Below are 22,409 nucleotides of genomic sequence, written 5' to 3' on the forward strand. Positions count from 1 at the left end.
GGATCTTTTTAAAAAAATTGCCCCTGCACATAGATTGCTCAGCCCACTGTGTATGATTTTGTCTTGGATCAATATGGATTATTATTGTTCAAGACTTTAAAAACACCAAAAGATCATTAGTGTGACTATTGCTTTATCTTTGGTTCATCTCAATAGAACCCTTCATTCTTCACTAGTATTTTTGAGACTGATGGAGAAATTACTTTTCAGCTTATCACCCTTTTGGATCTAATGTCACATGCCAAAAAACTATGGAAGCTTATGTTTCTTGGATCAATAAACTAAAGGTTTTTTTGCCAAAAACAAAAACAATTTCACAAAAACCATACAAGTTAGCCAACACCCCTTCAAACAACTCTACCATTAAAGCCATGTTTGGGAATGAAGTACTTATTTGAATAAGTGCTTATTCCAATATGTGCTTGTCTAATAATCACGTGTTAGTGTTTGGGGAGAGTGTTCCATAAACTATTTAACTCATAAGTGATTACTCAATGAAAATAACAATTATAGTATTTACTTAACATAATCATATATTGGATGTATTTGGATGTTATATTGCTACATTTGGATAAAAATGATAATTGTAACCCTCACACCTAATGTAATAATGATCTTAATAAACAAGAAATAGGTTAGTTGTGTGATTAATCTATAAACACAACAAAGAGTGTTGTTAAAAATGCAAAAGACCGGAAATGAAACATGGATGGATTCTTTGCCTATAGAGTCACCGCCATTTCCTTAAAAGAGGTGAATGGGTGTAGAGAATTGGAGAAAATATAGGGTTTCCCTATCATGTTTCATGTTTCTATTGGGGGTATTACCTAAAAATATTCCATAAGTTGGGATAAGAATGGAAGAAAAAACACTTATTCAATAAGCACTTAAAAAGAAGCTGGAAGTTGGGAGTTGTTTTTTAAGCATTTATTTTTCAAATATGCGTTTTCCCTGGTTTATTCACCAAATGCATAAGCACTTATTAGGGCTTCTATATGATGCCAAATTCCCAACACTTAAAATAAGTTTTTATTGCTTGCAACCAGATATGAAAAATACGAAATAGGGTCTCTTACAAATATTTTTGGTTTTCTTTTCAGCCAAAAATTAGATAAGTGTGGATGAGAAAGTGGGTGGTGTATTCTCAACCACACAATAGGGGTGTGGTTGAGAACACACCACACCACAATAGAATAGGTGTTTTGTACCGTCGACAAAAATAAGTACACCCATATAGGTGTTTCTATAGGGGTGTCACACATACAAGGTGTTTCTACAAGGTGTGGTGTGGGCCACACCTTGTGTTTTGATTCTATGTATCTCGAATACACAATGTGAGATAATCTATAACATCGATAAAGTGTAGCAATTTTTCTTTTGTTTTTAAACAAAATACAAATTAATTTAACATGCGATTAATTTAACCATAGCTAATACGAATTAATGAAAAAATGAATTCAAAAATTAATAATGACTAAAAAATAAAAAATAAATATAAACATAAGAGTAGTGTTTTCGAAGCACCATTCACCCAAACGGTCAAACCATTCGGCCCAAGAACCGTCCAAGCAACTAGTTTTATTTTGTTTTACCTTAAACCCGATCCCTGGCAAAAAAATAAAATAAATGTTTTTGGTCAGTGACCCACTAACCTGTGCAGTCGAACCATTGACCCATTCGACATATTCAATGGTTTTGGCCATTTCTTAATTTTCAAGTCAGAACAGGTCATTAGTAAAAAAACTAAAAGGTCGATCCATTAACCGAAAACCGGTGGCTAGAATGATTTTGGTTCCCGAGTCATTTTTTAATACCTCGCTTAAGAGAACTAATATTCATGATAAATAATTAGTAAAAAATTAATCTAGAATTATTAAAACTAGTAAAAACATAAAAATAAAATAAAATTCATACTTTTAATATTAATTATTAATAATTGTAAAATTAATATAAAAATTATTAAATAAATATAAGATAAATAATTAAAATATATTGTATGAATCAACATACATGTGAAGTACTAAATAGGAAGAGGGGCTTATGGTGTGGTTGTAACCACAACCATAGCAGAACATTGGTGTATTGTGTTTTAAAACCCATGGCTTTCAAAACCGGGCTGGACCAGATGGACGGACCGAAAAATTGGAAACCGGTCACTTGATTGGTTCCATTTCACCCTAAAACCATTATTTCACTAGAAATGTTGATTTGGTCAGTAAACCGCTTATCCGAGTGGTTGAGCCATTCGAACCATCCAACGGTGTTGGCCTTTTTTTAACTTTTTATTTTTTTTTATCAAAACAAGCCATTCATTTGATTTAAGTGATCAAACTGTTCAACCCAGGAACTAGACCCCTGATTGGTTCATTATCCGGTTCGATTTTAAAAACCTTGTTGAAACCCACTATCTCGCGGATTTACCACAAACATTACCGAAGACTACTTTTGCACAATTGCAATAGTAAACAAAAAATGCAATAGGACACTTGGAAAGTGGGTTTTCTGCTTCATAATTTATAAAGCAACTAGTTATGGATGATAAAGCAATTAATCGAAGACAACATTAATTTGCACGTACAAAAAGAGAAATACACTACAAAAAAAGGAAAGAAAAAAAAACAAATAAAGACTATGAAGAGAAAGTGTAAAATAGGAGACCACATCTCCGCCCCACGACGTCCTACCCTACAATGCCCCACGCTGTGTATTGTGTATTGGGCACATCTCCCGATGATAATACCAGAACCAATGATATCATCATTGGGAAATGCGGGGCGTTGTGGGGCATAGATGTGAACTCATAAAATAGATGGTTTAGATTTTTGGGAAGGTGGTCTGCATGTGAGTCTATATTCGTTAGGGTGGTTTGGGAAGTGTTAAACTTACCGTCTAATGTGATTTGATCTAGAATATTAGTGAGACCAACATAATATTTCACCTAAGGTGTTGTTCGGTATTGTTTACATCTCGTGGATGGACCATTTCGGTCCACGCCACGAGATGAATGTAGCGTTCGGTTCACTATGGATGGGACCGGTCCACATTATCTCGTGGACCAGTCCTACCCACACCCTAATTTCTCGGCAATGGCTTCTTCTTGTGGATGGATTTCTTCCACAGGTTGCCTTTGATAATGTGTTTCACGCACAGTATCTATAACCCTACATATTGTTCAAGGTCTCCTCCACCAAACCTCTGCTACTGTGCTCCACTGCCACCGCCTCTACTGCTATGCTCCACTGCCATCGCCTCTACGTGCTCCACCGCCTCTGCTATGCTCCACCGATATTGTCCAAGTTCTTCATAGAAGGTAAGACCCATGTTGCATCATTCTTTGATCTTTAACGACATCCTCTCTTTTTATTTTCTCTTCACTGAACCTCTATGTTGCTTTCCTTTTTTTTTTCTTCTTTCTGGGTATTGCGTTGGTGGGTTGGTGGTCACAATATCCAACATGCGTGTTCTTTAGTTATGGGTATTGCGCTTTAGTCTTTTTCTCTCCTTTCTCTCTTTTATTCTTCTATTATCTTGATCATCTTTTCTTTCATTATTTAACTCTATAACAAATTTTAGATTTCTTTTTATTCTATGAAAAATAGGTAAAAAATACTTAAAACCAAACTGTACCTATGAATTTGCACAAAATTCCACTGGTCACATTTTCATGTGATTCAAATAGTCCTTGACATTATTACTGTTTGTGAATAGAATTGGTCATATGACATAATAATCTCAAATACAAGAATTTAGATTGGAAAAATAAAAGAAAACAAAGAATCAATTATAGTGATGAAATAAAATACTTATTTGGGTGCAATAGGATGATACTCATTCAGATGAGAGTAGGGTTGGGTTACCAATAGGATGATACTCCCCGTTAACCTCCACCACCTACTTTGTTGATGAGAGCAGAGTTGGTTTTCGAATATGAAAGTTACTATTTTCAAGTCCACAAAACTTATTAGGCAAAGCACAAACAAACCCATTTAGGCCACCACTAGGAATGTCAACATCAATGAAATAATATATATTTTTAAGATATTTAATATATATTTTATATATTTTTAATTATTTTATTATTGTTTTATAAAAATGATGTTTTTTGGTTAATATTAATTCATTGATGCATTTTTTTAAATATTTGTCATACAAAATGCAAAAATTACATATTTATGATTAACTGTGTATATCATTAATTCCATGTACATGAGATACATGGAATCGAAAAGTGTGGTGTGGGCCAATCCACACCACACTACAGAAACACCACTATGGGTGTGGACTGGTCTTGTCCACAATTTAGAACAACTATGGACTGTTGTGTGGTGTGGATTGGTCCCTGCCACATGGTGTAGTGTGGACTCCAATTTCTCATCTACACTACAAAACACCCCTTAAATCAACAATGCACCCCATATAGGTTGCCCCACAGACCACAACACCTTTCCCAATGCACGATGAAATGTGCATGTGGAGCGCCAGTGAAATCTCGTGGACTCGTTATCACTTAACACCATGGTAGATGATCCTATGCAAAGGTGATTTACAAATCACAATTCACAAACAATAATTACTCATCGCCAAAAAAATACAATAATTACTCGATGCCTTAATATTCCCAATTATTCAGGGTAAATATTGTTTTCTTTGATGGCAAATTGACTTGTTGGCATGACCTAAAAGCAACCATTTCAATTATTTTTAGAATTTATTATTATTTTATTAATTTTTTTTGGTAGCTTATTTATCCATCAAAACTTGTATTAATGTAAGAGATTAGGAATGGTTGGTAAACCTTTTTTCTTTTTTATTGTCTATATAAAATGTTACATCAGCTATAAAAAAAAAGAAAAAGAAAAAAATACATCTTCTACATGTTTTCTCAAAACAAATTGAATTTTGATTCAATAGAAAATACTCCTATTTAAAAAAAAAAATCATCATCATCTAAGCCTTGTCACGGCCATATGGGATTAGCTACACGAATCCTATTTCACCGTTTCATTTGGCTTTGTACCATATTTTATAGGGTTCGACCATGATATTAGAAAGACATAATATTGAAAAAACTTATAACCAAACCAATCAACCAGCATCTTAGTAATGCTAACCAATCGTTTACACTATATATATATATATATATATATATATATATATATATATAATAATAATAACAACCAATCACATAGATTTTCATCAAAATTCACATGACAAAGTATTTCTATTATCATAAAATCATATCTTTCCGGCATCATGGATTTTTCATATCTTATTATCATATTTGATTTTTTTCTTCATTCTCACATGTTATAACATACATCTGCATGCGCAAACCCCAACCAAAGGACCATTAAAAGAACACACCACCAGAAAAAGATAAAGAGATGGCCCTTGCTTTTATGCCATGGCTACATTGAACAAAGACTAAAAACATGCATTGTTAGAAAGAAATAGAATTAACAATCCGAAGAGATGAAGAGACACCGAATCAATGCCATAAAATACTACAAATTTCTGATCCATATGAGTTATTGGGCTCTGCATTAAGCATCCAATCCTATATAAACAATGCAAAACCTAGTGCTGCTCGACAGATAATTTTCTCTTTTTCCAATAAAGATGGAAAAGTAATAAATATATATTCATTCTTCATTTTGCTTTTTGTCATTTGTTGCTTTTGCCAAGTTCCCATCATAAATTAACATCTGAAGAGTTAATATTATAGTATTAATTAAACCACATACCTAACTACCAACACTCATTCGCCAATTGAAAAGAAATGGGAAACGTATATGACAACCAATTCACAAGCATCATTATACACCCAAAAATTATATTTAAGAAACTGTATTAAATTTTTTTTGGAGAAATACGGACAGGTCTAATGTAAAATTCTGAATTTTGCTGCAATTTTATACATTTAAGAATTCAAAAATTCACACCCTATGTATTTGTCTCAGCCTGTAAATTGACATCAATTCCGAGCTGGCACCAATTGTACTTTAGGCCTATCAATTCTGACCCAGGGCTGAACGGTCATTCTCCCTTTTTTTTGGTAAATAATTCAAAAAAATTGTGCTCAAGATCCCATCAAATAATTATCATGAATAATAGGTGCCATTAAGCAATTTGGTTCCTACTAATGTCATTATGGGTTCGACGAAGTCTCAATCTAGTGTTTACCAAAATTTTGTTTAAATGTATCCTTTTCATTTATATATGTATATATATTATTTAATTAAAAGATAAAGAGAAATTTTAGAGTCTTTGGCATTGCTGTTGCTTCTAATCTCAACGTTTGTCCTTGGGCCTCTACTTGGTTGCCATTGTAAGTGTTTTGATTTCACCAAAACTTACACTATGTTTGGTTTGACAGATAACTACCAAAAAAATGTTGGACAGATTCCGGTGTTTGTATCGTCCTCCACAAGGGGTTATATAGTCACTTTTTTTTAGAGGTGTAAATCGGGCCATACCGTGACCCGACACAATTGTATGGGCCGATGGATTGTGCCAGAGGTTTTAGGTCATCGGGCCGGGCTGGCATGGCCTGCACTGTTGTGCCGTGTTACCTGTGGCCCAGTGGTTGGCTTGGCCCAGCTCATTTATATTATTTATATATATAATATATAATAAAATAAACAGTTTTCTTTTTCAAATTTCTTATATTATATTATTTAATTATTGTATATATAAACAATTGTATACATCAAAATTCATATAAAGTTAAAGTTTTAAGTTTTTTTTTTCAAATTTTTAAATAAAAAACTTTGGCCTAGTCTACGGCCTGGCCTGGCCCAATGTCCAACACACATACCAGCCTGCCCCGGCTCAACATGGGCCCGCATGAGCTTGGGCCATATGCCATGCCGAGCCGATCTCCCAAAATATTCCAGGGTAGGGAGGCACGGCCTGACCCGACCCACACTTTGTGCAGGCCGTGCCATGCCAACCCGTTTTACACCTCTATTTTTTTCACTTTTAGGTTGTGTGTAAATTACTTTTGAAAACACCTTTTTGACTTTCCCCCTTCATTGGGTCATTTCCACTTCTGTCTTATGTGGTGTCAAATGTTTTTTTTTTCCTGAATTTTAAAGGCGTGTTTCTGACAAAATGGTTGCTTTTGATTTTGAAAACAAAATGAATTGACATTTTAGCAAAATCAGTACAATTTTGCAAATGTGGAAGTAACAAAAACGACCATTATGTCTAATACTAAAATCAAATGCAAGCGTTGCTACATCAACCATGACACAAATCACACCCTTGTATGCTCTCTTCAACGACTGTATAGTTTTCATAGGTCCCTTTTGCATTATTATGAACAGTATTTTATTTAGAGTTTTTATGAATATTGCTTGTTTAATTGTTAAAATAATTAAATAATAAATTTTTTTAAGGATATTGTTGTCTGCCTAACTTCAGTTTCAGCTATTAATGAATACACATCCTCTTTAAAATCTTATTCACTTACAAAACAAAGCAAAAAGTTTTTGAATTCAACATCTCGGGCGCTGTTATCAAACTGCCCATAAGGCTGTGTTTGATTTGAAAGAAAAGATAATAAAATTATCTCGTGCTTTTCTTTGTGAAAGGTCAAGGCCATCCCCATTGTATTTTCTTTATTGTTTGTACTCTCTCTATCGCTTGATTGCTTCCTTTGTCTGTTGGCATGAGAATCTTAACCAAGGAAATGGGAATTTCCCAGTAACCTTGCTTTTAAGTTTTAATTACAGTGTTGAAGGCCAGATGGGATTAGTCATTGAAACTGATGATTCAGCTTTAATCGTCGATCTCATTCCGAAAAGAGCAACTTCTCAGTAGGTTGGATTTATTCCTCACATTTCCTGTAATATATATATATATAACGGATATTCCTATTGTACGGCTGGATAAATTTGACCAACAATGCATTATGATCAGCAGATCCGGACTCAGCTACGGATATTAACACTTCTTGGAGTAAGGACTACGGAACCAAATGTTGTGACTTGTGAGCCCTCTGAGCTCTCCAGCTTTTGCCTCAAAAATCAAAAACATGACCTGGCCCACAAGCCATAAGTACGCACTACAAAGCGATGGTTGTGAAACAGGTCCACTGCAGCGAATGGAAAAAAGTCTGACTTCGTGCTAGATTATTAAAATATCTTAAATTTAATATTAATTTTAGAATGTCTCAAATTTTATCTAAATTTCTAAAACCTTAAGATTTCATAATTTCATTTCTAAAATATTTTAAATTTTAGTTTTTTTTTTATAATTCTATTTTAAAAATAATTTCGAAATTTAATGTATTTTTAAATGGTTGCTTCGAGATAAAAAAATTTAAAGATTCCTTATCCACATCTCTAATGGGTGATCTGCCCTGAACCTACCCCGCCACCAGCGATCGCCGATGGGTGTGGACGGGGTAGGGGATTTTGAGTAGAGTGTTCGAGATGCTCAAGTGTCATTCTTATCAATAGAGGATGACCATTAGGTCGGGTTCAATACGGGTTTGCCTAAATCCAAACCCAATCCGAAGTAGTATCGGTCTGAACCCAACCCGATCCAAGAGGGGTACTGAACCTGCCCATCTTCAAGGCTGCTGTCTCAATGGCTCTGGTCAGAACGGGTCCACTTCAACTCGAACCCAATCTGAAACCCGATCAAGACCGAACCGACCATAGCCCACTAGCTGGTTGATGATCAAGACCTAACCCGACCCACTGACATCCCTGCACCGGGGTGATGAGTATCATTCAGGTCTTTGTCTGGTCGGGTCGAAGAACCAATCACATAACGGACCACGAGAACGGTATTTCCAACTTCCAAGCAGCGGATTCTAGACTCTAGAGACGACTTTTGATCCTTAGTTTTTCTCTGTATCCTGAGATTTGTGTGGTCTACAATTGTCCCGCCAACTCAAATATCAGCTCCATTTGTCTTCTCTTGAGCTCTACTCCCTTCCATCAGTGTCTGTAAGTTCTGCATTCGAAAATGGAGAGTTGTTGCTCCACAAAACTTTCAACGTCTTCTTTCTCTACTTTTCAGGTAATCTCACTTCTCCTTCAATGCTGCCTTGTGTCTCCGCTTTCCAAATTGGGTTCTTCTATTGAAGATGTTATCTGCAACGACAAGAATTTCTGAAGTAAAAAAGCTCTTCTTCGAAAACTATAAGAAGGAAATATGGGTTCTTTAATTCGTTCTTCATTCTTGTTCCCCATGTCCTAATTGATAGAGTTTGTTCTCAGTTTCGAATGGTTTCCAAAAGTGGATATAATTACATTGTAAAATTCCGAATACTGATTTGAGAAATTGCAAATTTCTCACCAGTTATATGGCATTTTGAGAAAGCTGAATATAGTGGGATGCATTTATACATTGTTCCAATACTCCCTAATATTTTATACGAGTACATGCCAATAAGAAAGGTTCTGTTGTTTGAATTTTCAAATTATTACGCCATTTCACTATTGTCATCCTAGATGAGCAAGCACCGGACCTTCCAAATGTCTCTTGAAAAAGTAAACATGTAAGATTCCATTTAATTTGTTTTTCTGGGTATGCAACTGTTTCGTTTAATGGCTTAGCTGGTTGATGATCAGGTCGAGTTTTGAAAGCAAAGTTGTGTGTATCTGGAACTTTTGTTAATTGGTTTTAATGGTGAAATTCACTACTACTTGAATTTTGTTATGTTGGCACTAGTTGGATTAGATGGTCATCTTCATACTGGATCACTGAATTAAATGGTATTGCAGGGGTTTTCTTCATCACCTGTTGTTAGGAGATTTTCTAAGAACACTTCACATCAGAGACTACTCTTCCACCCACATTCTAAACAATTTCTTCAACTTAATGACAGACTGCGGTCTTCTCTTTACCACCATACCAAGAATTCATACTTCTTACAAACGAATAGACGACCCATAGTTGCAGAAGCTAGCAAGCAGAGTTGGGATTTTGGCAGATTTTTGAAGACATTATACTTTTTTAATGGGCCTCCATCTCATTCTAATGTGGGTTACCGTTTTCATTTTCCTTTATGTCTTTATTAACCAATCATATATATTTCTTAAAGATATCAACTTTTCTCATGTTTTACCTAATGAGATCCTTTTCTCTGTTAAGTTCTTTGAATTTCTAATTGCAAAACTATCAAGCCCAAAAGCCAGTGAACCAGTAAAGGCAATGGAAACCTCGGATGTCATCCTAGTTGCTGGAGCCACTGGAGGTGTTGGGAGGAGGGTAGTTGATATCCTACGGAAGAAGGGGTTGCCAGTCCGAGTGTTGGTAGTCTTCTCTTTAACCATTGTGTTGTAACTTGGATGTTTGATTGAGCCAATAGAATTGCATATATATTGGAAAAAAGATAAAGAAATAGAAACATGGAAAATAATTGTCATTTTCTTGGCTTTTGAATCCTATGGCAACTCGTTTCTTAAATTTTTTTTTCCTTTTCCAAAGTTATTTCTCTCATGTGAATACTCTATCAGGTCAGAAATGAGGAGAAAGCAAGAAGGATGCTAGGTCCAGACGTTGACTTGGTAAGACATTCACCATCTAGTTGAAAATAACTGTAAGTGAACTAGTTCAGTGTGACGTGATTTGATAGGAGAATGTGGATGGTCATAGAAATGACAAGATCCCACTTCAAATTTTATGTATTTTTTTCTCAATGATTTATATTTTGCAATATAGATTTATAGAAAAACTTGAGATACATGGTGGGAAATATATAATTCCATCCTACTCTGCTTGTCTGAGGATCTGTTTGCTCATATTCAATCAATCCACACAAGAGACAGTTTCTTAGATGCCATAAAAGGCCACCACCCAGTTCGGGTCCATATGATCTACCTAACCTCCAGCACTTTAGCAAAAAGTGGCTACTCTCACGTGTGAACCTGTATTCTGATGCTTTCCGACCTCAAAGGCATGATTGTATTTGATCAGAACCATGTTCATGAATTTAAGAACCTTTTATGTATCTTCTGATTATTTCAGAAACTCAGATGATTCTTAGATGCATGCCTTCAATCATCGATGTATTCATTTCTGATCACCAAAACAGTATCTGCACCAAGAATAACCATTGAATATATGTATGATGACGCTAAAATGATGAAAACAATGAAACATTATGGATTGAAAGTATGGTAAAAACATTGGCAAATGGTTCAAGTACAGTACTTCGCAATAGGCAATTTCATTAGATGTGCAGTGATTTTTCTGAAGAGTAAATTAGCTAATTATTCCATTATTTATTAGTTTTCTGAAGCACCTCATTGGCTTTGCTGGTGTTAGTGTCAACTAAAATAAGGGTAGAGTAGTCATTTGGGTTTTATTAATATGGTGATGTGTCTTTTAATTAAGTGCTGATGTGTTCAACTTAAACAGGGGCATAATTGACATTTGATACTTATCTTAGTAAATCTCCTTCAATTTTCTCCTTCTCTTCTTCTCTCCCTCTCTCTCTTACTTCTTCTCTTTTACAACAAGAACAGATCTGAAACTGATGAATATAAATCGTCACATGGAATCAGGTGATTGGTAGAGAACCCTCTAATTGATGGAACGAAGAGGGCTGCAACAGTAGGTTCGTGGTAGGTTCAGATGTGTGGTTCAGATCAGTGGGTCGAAGGCTTAGTATTAGTCGTATGGTGGTAGGTTCAGATGTGTGGTACTCTTGTCTGTGATGTGTTTGTTGTAGAACCCTGGTACAGTGAAGCATCTGCACTCTGTTCAGAAGTCAAACTCGCTAATCCCTGCAAAAAACACAAAAGCTGATAAAGTTCTGAAATCAGTGGGCTGACACTTGTACCGGTCCTCCAATATAAAATCAGAGGATATGGATATGACCCAAGGAGGCAGTTCAAGATAGGGTTTTTTCTCAGAAAATTGTGTGTTAGAGTTGAATTGGAAGCCCATATTTATAATGGGGCATCCATCACTCAACGTTACAAAAAATTATAGATAAGAGGAATACCCTTTCTTATCCGAGATCCTTCTAACCTCCTGGACTCTTTCTGCCTCTTGGTTCAAGGGACAAGTGTCCCACAAGGTAGGATTAGTTGCCCAGTTTTCTCAACTACCTTGCCAAACTTTGACCACACCAAGCAAGAGTCTTGCTGACATGGCTTTAGTTTGATTAAATGTAAATAGGCCTAGAAAAGGGAGACTAGTCAAAAATATTTTCCCATTGGTGTAGGCTATGCCAAGCAAGAGTCTTCTGAATCGAGGGCATCTGGCCACTTAGATCAACATTTGTGAGGTGCCGAAAGTGACAATAGTGGGGGTTAACATTGCTGAAACCAGTGACTGTATGTTTCAGCAATGGTTAGTCATATGGCGGTGAGTGATTAACTTGAGGAGTGAAGTACAGTGTTGTTGGAGTGCAGTGTAGTGATTACTGGGTAAGGCAGGTTGAAACAGGAAAAAAAAAGTTTTTTTTTACAGCCATGGGAGATAATGAACATAAGTCGGTTATGATCCCTCAAGACTACTTGAACGTACAAATGACCTCAATTAAATTGAATGGAGAAAATTACGTACCTTGGGCCAAATCTGTTGAAGTGTTTCTCAGAGCCAAGAAGAAAGTAAAGCATATAAGAGAAGAAAAACCCCCCAGTTGATTCCCAGGAGTATGGTGATTGGGAGCAAGAAGGTGCACAGATTATGACTTGGCTGTAGAATAGTATGGAACCTAAGATTAGTGTAAACTTCATGTTCTTAGACACAACCAAGGAAATTTGGGATCATGCAAGGAAGCTTTATTTAGGGCAAGATAACACCACCAGAGTATATTAGCTCTATCAAGAGTATTTTATTCTGCAATAGGGTAACCAGAGTCTTGAAGAGTATTATGCTAGTCTGAGAAATTTGACGAATGAGTTGAGTGTGTATCACCCCCTTACATTTGATGTTAAAATTCAGCAACAACAGAGAGAGCAGTTTGATGTAACCAGATTTCTGGTGGGACTGAAGCCTGAATATGATCCAGTGAGGGCTTAGATATTAGGTGGGTCTGCCCTACCCTCTCTCGAGGAGGTGTCTGCCCGTCTCTGGAGGATTTCTGTTGGCCCTCCAGAGAACCCCACCATATCCGATAGGACTGCCCTTGTGGTGGCTAGAGGGGGTGGCTGTGGTGGTAGAGGAGTAGTTCATCAGGGCCAGCCAGGCCGTGGTGGAAGAGGTGGACACATGTATAGTCGTGGTGGTGGACGTGTTGGAGGTCGAGATTCAGGGGGAGCTCGTGGTAGAGGATGTAATCATGGTCCGAGAAAGTGTACACATTGTGGTATGAATGGGCACACTGTTAATTTTTGCTATTATCTACATAGCCCACCGTCATCCTGGGCTAATCATGTAGTGGCAAGTGGTGATATGGAACAAGGGAGTCAATAGACCGGTCAGACACCTTCACCTATAGATGCCTCCGGACAAGAGATGATGAGTATTTCACGTACTGAATATGAGCGATTGATCTAGGCTACTTCTTAGCCGAGTACAACTACACTTGCCCACTCAGGTATGGCTTGTCTAGCATCCAAACCCTCCCACTGGATCATTGACTCTGGAGCTTCCGATCACATTACTGGGACTCCAGGTGTGTTCTCTTCACTTTCTTCATCCTCTACAACCCACACTGTCACCCTTGCTAATGGTTCCACTTCTTCCATAAGTGGTATTGGTGATGTTAAAACTGATTCATTATCTTTGTCTTCAGTTCTGTATGTACCCAAATTTCGTTTTAATCTTATGTTTGTTGGTAAATTGACCAAGTCTTTTAATTGCTCTATGGATTCTTACACAATGTAGGTCATAAACCCTAGTACTGCAGCTGCAGTGTTTGTGCTTGGTTCTCTGTGAGGCTGAAAATCAGCAAGTGTCTAGTTGTGGACTGTTGCAGCTTTGTAAGATTGTGATTGGTTTTGTGTACTTCTAAACTGAGAATCATGAGTAGTGAAGATTCAGCTACATCCGGAATCTCCACAATGCTGAATGGAATGAGTGGGAACAATGACCTATCCTTCCCTATGGCTGTTGTTCCTCTTGACGGGTTAAACTACCTAGAGTGGTCAAGGGGGATCAAACTATACATAACTGCAAGGGGAAAAGTAGGCTACATAAATGGAAGAATCAAAGAACCACCCTCTGGAAATGCAGAACATGATAGATGGGATCAGGAGAACAGTATGGTCATGTCATGGCTGTTGATCTCCATGCAACCGCAAATAAGGAAGAACTTCATGTGGGCTGAAACTGCAAATGAGATATGGGATCAGGCAAAGTCCACATATTTTGAACTTCGACACTATGCCAAAATTTATCAACTGCAAGCAGCTTCATCTACTTGTAAATAGGGGGAGAGGAGTTTATTAGTTTATTACTCTAACCTAACAACTGTTTGGAAGGAACTTGATCATTACCAGAATATTGAGTGGAAGTGTGAGGAAGATGCAAAATTGTATAAGAAACTTGTCTCATTTTGAGTTCTAAGGATCTTCCTTCAATTCAGGAGGTCTATGCTCTTGTCCAGTTTGAAGAGAGCAGAAGGAACTTGATGAACAGCACCGGAGGGGATGCAATTGTGTTGGTGGCAAAGGGGGGTCCCTCTACTAGTGGAGGACCTTCTTTCAAGAGAGGGGATTTCCAGAAGAAAGCAGAAGATAAGGAAAAATTGTGGTGCACTAATTGTCAGAAGCCTCGACATACCAAAGATACCTGTTGGGACCTCCATGGGAAACCGAAGTGGGCTCAGGATTTACCTAAGAAGCAAGGTTCGGATGGTAGTAGAAGACCCGGGCAGCAAGGTACCAAGAAACACCACATGGCCAATATGGTTACTCGGGAGAATCAGCCCTCCACCTCCACTGTGACTCAAACACCACATGGCCAACATAACTACTCTGGATCCGACCCAAGGGAGGATATTCTTTATGGTAGAACAATTCGCCAGATGGATGATCCTCCCACCACCTCTTTTGCATCCACATCAGGTAATCCTGCCACAACTTTCCATGTTGCTTCTCACGACCTTGACTCTCCATGGATCATTGATTCTGGAGCGTCAAAACACATGACTGGTATGTCCTCTTTCTTCCAAACTTATCACCCTCTTTCCGGAAGAGATAAAGTGAGACTAGCTGATGGATCATACTCTCCCATAGCTGGTTAAGGAACTCTATCTCTTCCCCTTGGCCTTACTCTTTCTAATGTTCTTCATGTTTCAAAATTTCCTATGAATTTGTTTTCAGTCAATAGTGTTACAAATTCCTTAAACTGTTCCGTGACTTTTTTCCCTTCCTATTGTGTGATTCAGGATCTGGCCTCGGGGAGGACGATTGGTAGGGGTCGTATGGTTGATGGACTCTATATGCTGGAGAATACGACTGGTCTTCTTGTTATAGAGTCTATGAGTCAGTTCAGAAAGAGTAAAATGTATTTATGGCATTGTTGTTTGGGTCACTTGTCTTTTGAGTCCTTGAAAGTTGTTTTTCAAGAACTGTGTAAGTTCGTGTCTGTTTCTAATTTTTCTTGTCAAACGTGTCAGTTAAGCAAGCATTGTAGAACTCAATTTCCTCAAAGAAATAGTAAATCTGAGTTTCCTTTTCACATTGTGCATTCTGATATGTGGGGCCCTATTACTTTACCTTCTGAAAGTGGCTACAAGTACTTCATTACCTTTATTGACGATTACTCTAGATACACTTGGGTATATCCAATGCGAACCCGTGAGGAAGTACCAAAAATTATCCAAGACTTTCAATGGATGGTCTTCACCCAATTTCAGACCGAAATCCAAATATTCCAATCAAACAATGCAAAAGAATTTTTTCATAGTGACCTCACGAAGTTCTTTGCTTCTCATGGCTCACTTCACCGGAGCTCTTGTGCCCGCACACCACAACAAAATGGTGTGGCTGAACGGAAGAACTGACACCTTCTTGAAGTGGCACGGGGTTTACTACTCCACATGAATGTTCCCAAACATTTTTGGCTTGAGGCTGTTCTTTGTTCTACATACCTCATTAACCGAATGCCCTCCCGTTGGTTAGAGTACAAAGCCCCACATCAGCTTCTCTTCCCTAAAGCCCCTCTTCTTTCTATCCCTCCTTGTGTTTTTGGTTGTCGGTGTTTTGTCCAAAACCTATCTCTCACCCGGGGGAAATTGGACTCTCGTGCTATCCCGTGCGTATTTCTTGGCTACTCATTCTCTCAGAAAGGGTATCGTTGCTTTGATCCTATTTCTCGGAAATTCTATGTCTCCATGGATGTTACATTCTTTGAGGATGAGCCCTTCTTTCCTGTTTCTCCTCAGGGGGAGTGTAGGTATGAGGAGAAATTGGTTCAACTTCCTCTTCTGCCTACTCCTTCTCCTTCTCCTTCTCCCCCTTCTCCCTCTGATCTTCCTCCTTTTCGTGTTTTTTCTCGTCGTCGTAAAGGCCAACCAGATTCAAGAGCTGTGGAGAATCCAGAAGCCGTGCTTCAAATGCCATCAAATTCCTTGGGGGAAGATCATACTCATTCAGGTAACTTGACTCCCAACCTCCCTGTTGCTAATGATCTTGACCTTCCCATTGCCCACAGGAAAGGTGTTAGGTCGTGCACCACTAAACACCCAATTTCCAACTTTGTTTCCTATGAGAACATCTCACCTTTATTTTGTGCCTTCCTTACCTCCATTAACAGTATCCCTATTCCCAAGAATGTGGCAGAAGCACTCTTAGTACCAGAATGGACAAATGCCATGAAGGAAGAAATTGATGCTCTCCATAAGAATGGCACGTGGGAACTCGTTGATCTCCCTAAGGGAAAGGATCCAGTTGGATGTAAATGGGTGTTCACTGTTAAGCATGGGGCTGATGGAACCGTGGAGAGGTATAAAGCTCGTTTGGTGGCAAAGGGTTTTACTCAAGTATATGGGGTTGGTTATGCAGAAACCTTTGCCCCTGTAGCCAAAATGAACTCTATTAGAGTCCTTTTTTCTCTTGCTGCCAATCTGAATTGGGATCTACATCAGCTCGACATCAAGAACGCCTTCTTGAATGGTGACCTTGAAGAGGAAGTTTATATGTTTCAACCTCCCGGTTTTTTGGCTCAAGGAAGTGAACAAAAGGTGTGCAAGTTGAAGAAGTCTTTATATGGGTTGAAGCAATCACCAAGAGCTTGGTTCAGCAGATTTCATACTACAGTTCAGCAGAGGGGATACAAGCAACGTCAGTCAGATCACACACTGTTTGTAAAAAGAGTAGAAGGTAAGATGGCTGCCCTAATAGTATATGTGGATGACATAATTGTTACTGGTGACTGGAAGGATGAAATTCAAAGTTTGAAGGGATTCCTTGCTACTCAATTTGAAGTGAAAGATCTAGGACCCGCCAAATACTTCCTTGGGATTGAGGTTGCCCGATCAAAAAAGGGTATCTTCATCTCCCAAAGGAAATATGTCCTAGATTTGCTTAAGGACACTGGAAAGATTGGGGTTAAACCAGTTGACTCTCCTATTGACCCCAATCATAAGTTAAGTGACAGCCAAGATGAACCACTTAAGGATGTGAAGCAATTTCAGAGGCTTGTAGGGAGATTGTTGTACCTCTCTATGACTCGTCCAGACATAGCATATGTTGTTGGTGTCTTCAGTCAGTTCATGCATGCACCTAGGTCACTCCATCTTGAAGCAGCGGAGAGAGTTCTACGGTATCTTAAGAAGTTCCCGGGTGCTGGTTTATTATTCCAGAAACATGGACACTTGAGGGTTGAAATTTACATAGATGCGGATTGGGCTGGATCTCAAAGTGACAGAAGGTCTACTAGTGGTTACTGCACCTTTGTAGGAGGGAACCTTGTTACTTGGAGGAGTAAGAAGCAAACCGTGGTAGCTAAACCCAATGCTGAAGCTGAGTACCGTGCAATGGCACACGGAGTAGCCGAAGGTATGTGGATAAAGAATCTATTGGGAGAGTTGGGGTTTCTAGTTGGTAAACCCATGACTCTACTCTGTGACAACAAGGCTACTATCAGTATCGCTGCCAACCCGGTACTACATGATAGAACAAAGCACATTGAAGTGGACAAGCATTTTATCAGAGAGAAAATCATCACAGGCGAAGTATGCACTCCATACATCAGCTCTGAAGACCAACTATTTACAAAAGGGCTAAACCACTCTAGACATCAAGGTCTCTGTGACAAGTTGGGCATGATTGATATCTATGCCCCAACTTGAGGGGGAGTGTTAACAGGTGTATTATATGTACTGTACACAGTCTTAGTACCCGTAGGGTTATTTTCGTAATTATGTAGTCACATTGGTATGTACAGCCAGAACAGTATAAATAGAAAGCTTCACTCGACTGAAGTAAGTTTTTTGATTGAGGCCTTAACTTAGCTGCCTCTTATTCTTCTTCCTCTTCTTCTTCTTCTTCTTCTTCTTCTTCTTCTTCTTCTTTCTTTTCTTCTTCTTCTTCTTGGTCTCCTACTCAACAGGGTCCAAATAAAATAGTGTCACACAATGTATACAAGTACTTTGTTATTTTTGTTGATGATTATTCAATGATGACATGGCTTTATCTTATGAAAGGGCGAAGTGAATTATTTTCTATTTTCCAAAAGTTTTCATGCTGAAATCCGCACTCAATTTGGTATTCACATTAAGATCCTACGTTTCGATAATGGCTGAGAATATTTTTATACATCCTTTCAACAATATTTAGAACAACATGGTAGTATTCATCAAACCTCTTGCTGTTACACCCCCCAACAAAATGTGGTAGCTGAACGGAAAAATCGTCATCTCTTAGAAACCGCTCGGTCCTTGTTGCACCATATGAATTACCCAAACGTTTTTGGAGTGATGCTGTGTTTACATCTTGCTTTCTTGTTAATAGAATGCCTATGTCCATCCTTGATGGTTAGTCTCCCTTCTTTGTTCTGTTTCCTACGTTGTCTCATTTTCTTCTTACTCCTCGTGTTTTTTGGGTGTGTGTGCTTTGTTCATAATTTTGGTCTCGGATTGGACAAATTAGATGCACGATCTATGAAGTGTGTCTTTCTTGGCTATTCTAGGACTCAGAAAGGGTACAAGTGTTACAATCCCAGTTCTCGACGTTGTTTTGTGTGTCCCGATGTTACCTTCTTTGAGTCGGTTCCGTTCTTTTCTAGGTCAAATGTCTCTTCCCCTTCTTTCCTTCCGCTTCCAGTTCCCGTTGCGGACCCCATTCCTCTTGTTCCAGCTACACCTAAGTCTTCACCTCTGGTGCCACTTCCTCCTACACGGTCACCTATCCATCAAGTGTATACGCACTGACATGCACCGGCCCCTCCAGCTTCTTCACCGTCGATGGATCCAAAATTGACTTCCGCAGCACCATCACCCCCCGTTTCTGACCTTGACTTTCCCATTGCCCTGCAGAAAGGTAAACATGGTTGTACCCTTCATCCTATCTCCAATTATGTTTCTGTTTCTCACCTATCTCCTTTCCATCAACAATTTGTTTCATTATTATCTTCTGTTTTTGTTCCTAAGGATGTCCAGGAAGCCCTTATCTCTTCAGGGTGGCGTCAGGCGATGGAAGAACTCTTCGCTCTAGCTCATAATCATACATGGGATCTCACCACTCTTCCCCCGAATAAGCATATTGTAGGTTGTAAGTGGGTATATACGGTCAAGTATTTGCCTGATGGTAGTGTTGAGAGATTGAAAGCTCGGTTGGTTGCCAAGGGTTATTCACAGTTATATGGTATTGACTACACAGAGACCTTCTCTCCTGTTGCCAATATTGGTTTTGTTCGTGTTTTAATCTCCCTAGCTGCTATACATGATTGTCCCTTGTTTCAGCTTGATATTAAGAATGCTTTTTTGCATGGTGATCTTTTTGAAGAGGTGTATATGGAGCAACCACCCGGGTTTGTTGTTCAAGGGGAGGATGGTAAAGTGAGTAGGCTCAAGAAAACTATTTATGGGCTTAAACAGTTCCCTTGTGCTTGGTTTGGCATATTCAATGAAGTCGTAAAGAAGTTTGGCATGCAATAGTGTCAGGTTGACCATTTAGTATTCAACCATGACTCTGATGCGAGGAAGATTTTGTTAGTGGTTTGTGTTGATGATATTGTTATTACTGGCAGTGACATGCTCGGGATTGACAGGTTGAAAACATTTTTGCATGATCATTTTCAAATAAAAAGACCTTGGCAAATTGAAATACTTCTTAGGGATAGAAGTGACAAGGTCCAAGTATGGTATTAATTTGTGCCAGAGGAAATATGTTCTTGATTTATTGGAGGAGACAGGCTTATTGGGTGCCAAACTAGTGGAAACACCCATGGAATTAAATGTCAAGTTGAGTAGTGATACAGGTGAGGAGTTTGAAGATCCAGGAAGGTACAGAAGGTTGGTGGGCAAGCTAAACTATCTAACTATCACTCGTACCAAATATCTCATTTGCAGTGAGTGTGGTGAGTCAATTTATGCAGAATCCTCGGGTTCCACATTGGGACATGGTTCTAAAGATTGTAAGGTATTTGAAGGGAGCTCCTGGTCGTGGCTTGCTATATAAAAGTGGTGGAAATATTGAAATAGAGGGATATACAGATGCTGATTGGGCTGGATCTATATCTGACAGAAGGTCTACTACAGGTTATTGTACTTTCCTTGGGGGTAACTTGGTGACATGGAAGAGCAAGAAGCAGACCTTGGTGGCAAGAAGTAGTGCAGAAGCTGAATACAGAGTCATGGCACATACAACTTGTGAACTAGTGTGGTTGAGAAATCTCCTACAAGAGATGGGGTACTCGATTACTGCTCTGATGAAGCTATATTGTGACAACTAAGCTGCAGTTCACATCTCCTCTAACCCAGTTTTTCATGAGAGAACAAAACACATAGAGGTTGATTGTCACTTTGTGAGAGAAAAGGCTCTTAGTGGAATGATAAGTACAACATATGTCAATACAGGGAGTCAATGGGCAGACTTGTTCACCAAAGGGTTGATTCAGGCAAGCGTGGATTACATATGTAACAAGCTGGACTATATGATATATACTCCCCAACTTGAGGGGGAGTGTTAGTGTCAACTAAAATAAGGGTAGAATAGTTATTTGGGTTTTATTAATATGGTGATGTGTCTTTTAATTAAGTGCTGATGTGTCCCAACTTAAATAGGGGCATAATTGACATTTGATACTTATCTTAGTAAACTATATATCCTGGCCAACCTAAGAGAGAATGAGAACAATTCTCTTCTCTTGGTTCGAACAGGTTTCTTCTCCTTCGTTTTTCTCCTTCTCTTCTCTCCCTCTCTCTCTTATTTCTTCTCTTTTACAACAAGAACAGATCTGAAACTGACGAATATAAATCGTCACAGCTGGTAATGGCTTGTATTAAAGCTTGGAAGTAGGATTGTAGGAGGTGACTCCATTGTGAGGCTCCATCTCCAAGCTGCAATTAAACTGGCTCCATCTCCAAGTTGATTGTGCCCAATTAAACTTTAGGAATCATTTAGGAAATGTAAGCAGTACACATGAAGATGACTCCATTGTGAAGCTCCATCTCCAAGTTCCGAGCATTTCCTGATACTTGTATTTTCATTGGAAGTTTCTGACTTGTCTCATTGGTGTTTCTATGTTTTTTTATTAATTTTAGTGTTTTCATGTTTCCATGGATTTACCGTTTTAAAGGGAAACCACATACAGTGTCGTTAAAGCATCCTCTAGATGTCAAATAGACAATTGCATAGGTGTTTTGGAGGCCAATCACCTAAATGACCAGCTAGGTGGGAGGTACAGCAGTAAATATAAACATCTTAGTGGGAGCAAATGACTAATTACCTCCTTTATGTATTGTAAGTGTTTACAATCTATTTTGCATTGATAGGAGTATATTTGGAGCTAAAAACCAGGGCTATTTATCTCTCTGTGTGTATATCCATTTTCCATTGAACCAAAGTGGTTATTAAAAAATCTTGTTATTTTTTCCTAAAATTCTTTTCAAAATTGTTATCTAATAACCGACTGATTTAATTTGTGATTCAATAGCTTGCAATTAACATGCAAATATATAATTTATGTATGGTCACATAACTTCATTATAAAACATTTATTTATTTATTCAATTCTGTCACATAGGCAATGCCTAGTTGTTGCCTAAGCATTGATGCTCCTTGCCAACCCAGAACTCCTAGGCATCATCTAGCTGCCTTAACAACGGTGACCACATATCTTCCATTCCATACAAGTAATTGAAACTTGTTTTCTATTATGTACAGAAACAAAAAGCAAGACATAGCAACAATTCTTTGATAGCTTGATGGGGTTGGGGTTGGGAGAAGAAATTTGATTGCAAGCAGTGTCTCATGGGGGGGGGGGGTTGCTTTGGTAAGGAGAACATGCAAGTAAGTTCAGAACCTACGTAGGTAGCTTGATTTGCA

At 38.3% G+C, this 22,409-nt stretch overlaps 1 protein-coding gene across 2 annotated transcripts in view; it reads left to right on the forward strand.

The window, feature by feature from the left end:
* Positions 1 to 8,765: 8,765 nt before the first annotated feature.
* The window catches only part of LOC148867193 (NAD(P)-binding Rossmann-fold superfamily protein), a 28,325-nt gene continuing 14,681 nt past the window's right edge, over positions 8,766 to 22,409 (forward strand). For both annotated transcript variants that reach the window (XR_016110096.1, XM_088978960.1), the window contains exons 1-4: positions 8,766 to 9,033; positions 9,741 to 9,998; positions 10,111 to 10,272; positions 10,476 to 10,526. Coding sequence is in view for 1 of the 2 variants with exons in the window: in XM_088978960.1 (XP_088835086.1) it covers positions 8,980 to 9,033; positions 9,741 to 9,998; positions 10,111 to 10,272; positions 10,476 to 10,526 (525 nt within the window). In the remaining variant the exon portion in view is untranslated. The remainder of the gene's footprint in view (positions 9,034 to 9,740; positions 9,999 to 10,110; positions 10,273 to 10,475; positions 10,527 to 22,409) is intronic.

This window comes from Nelumbo lutea, chromosome 3, assembly GCF_056320005.1.
Source record: "Nelumbo lutea isolate HS-2025 chromosome 3, American lotus-T2T, whole genome shotgun sequence".
Taxonomy (NCBI): Eukaryota; Viridiplantae; Streptophyta; class Magnoliopsida; order Proteales; family Nelumbonaceae; genus Nelumbo; species Nelumbo lutea.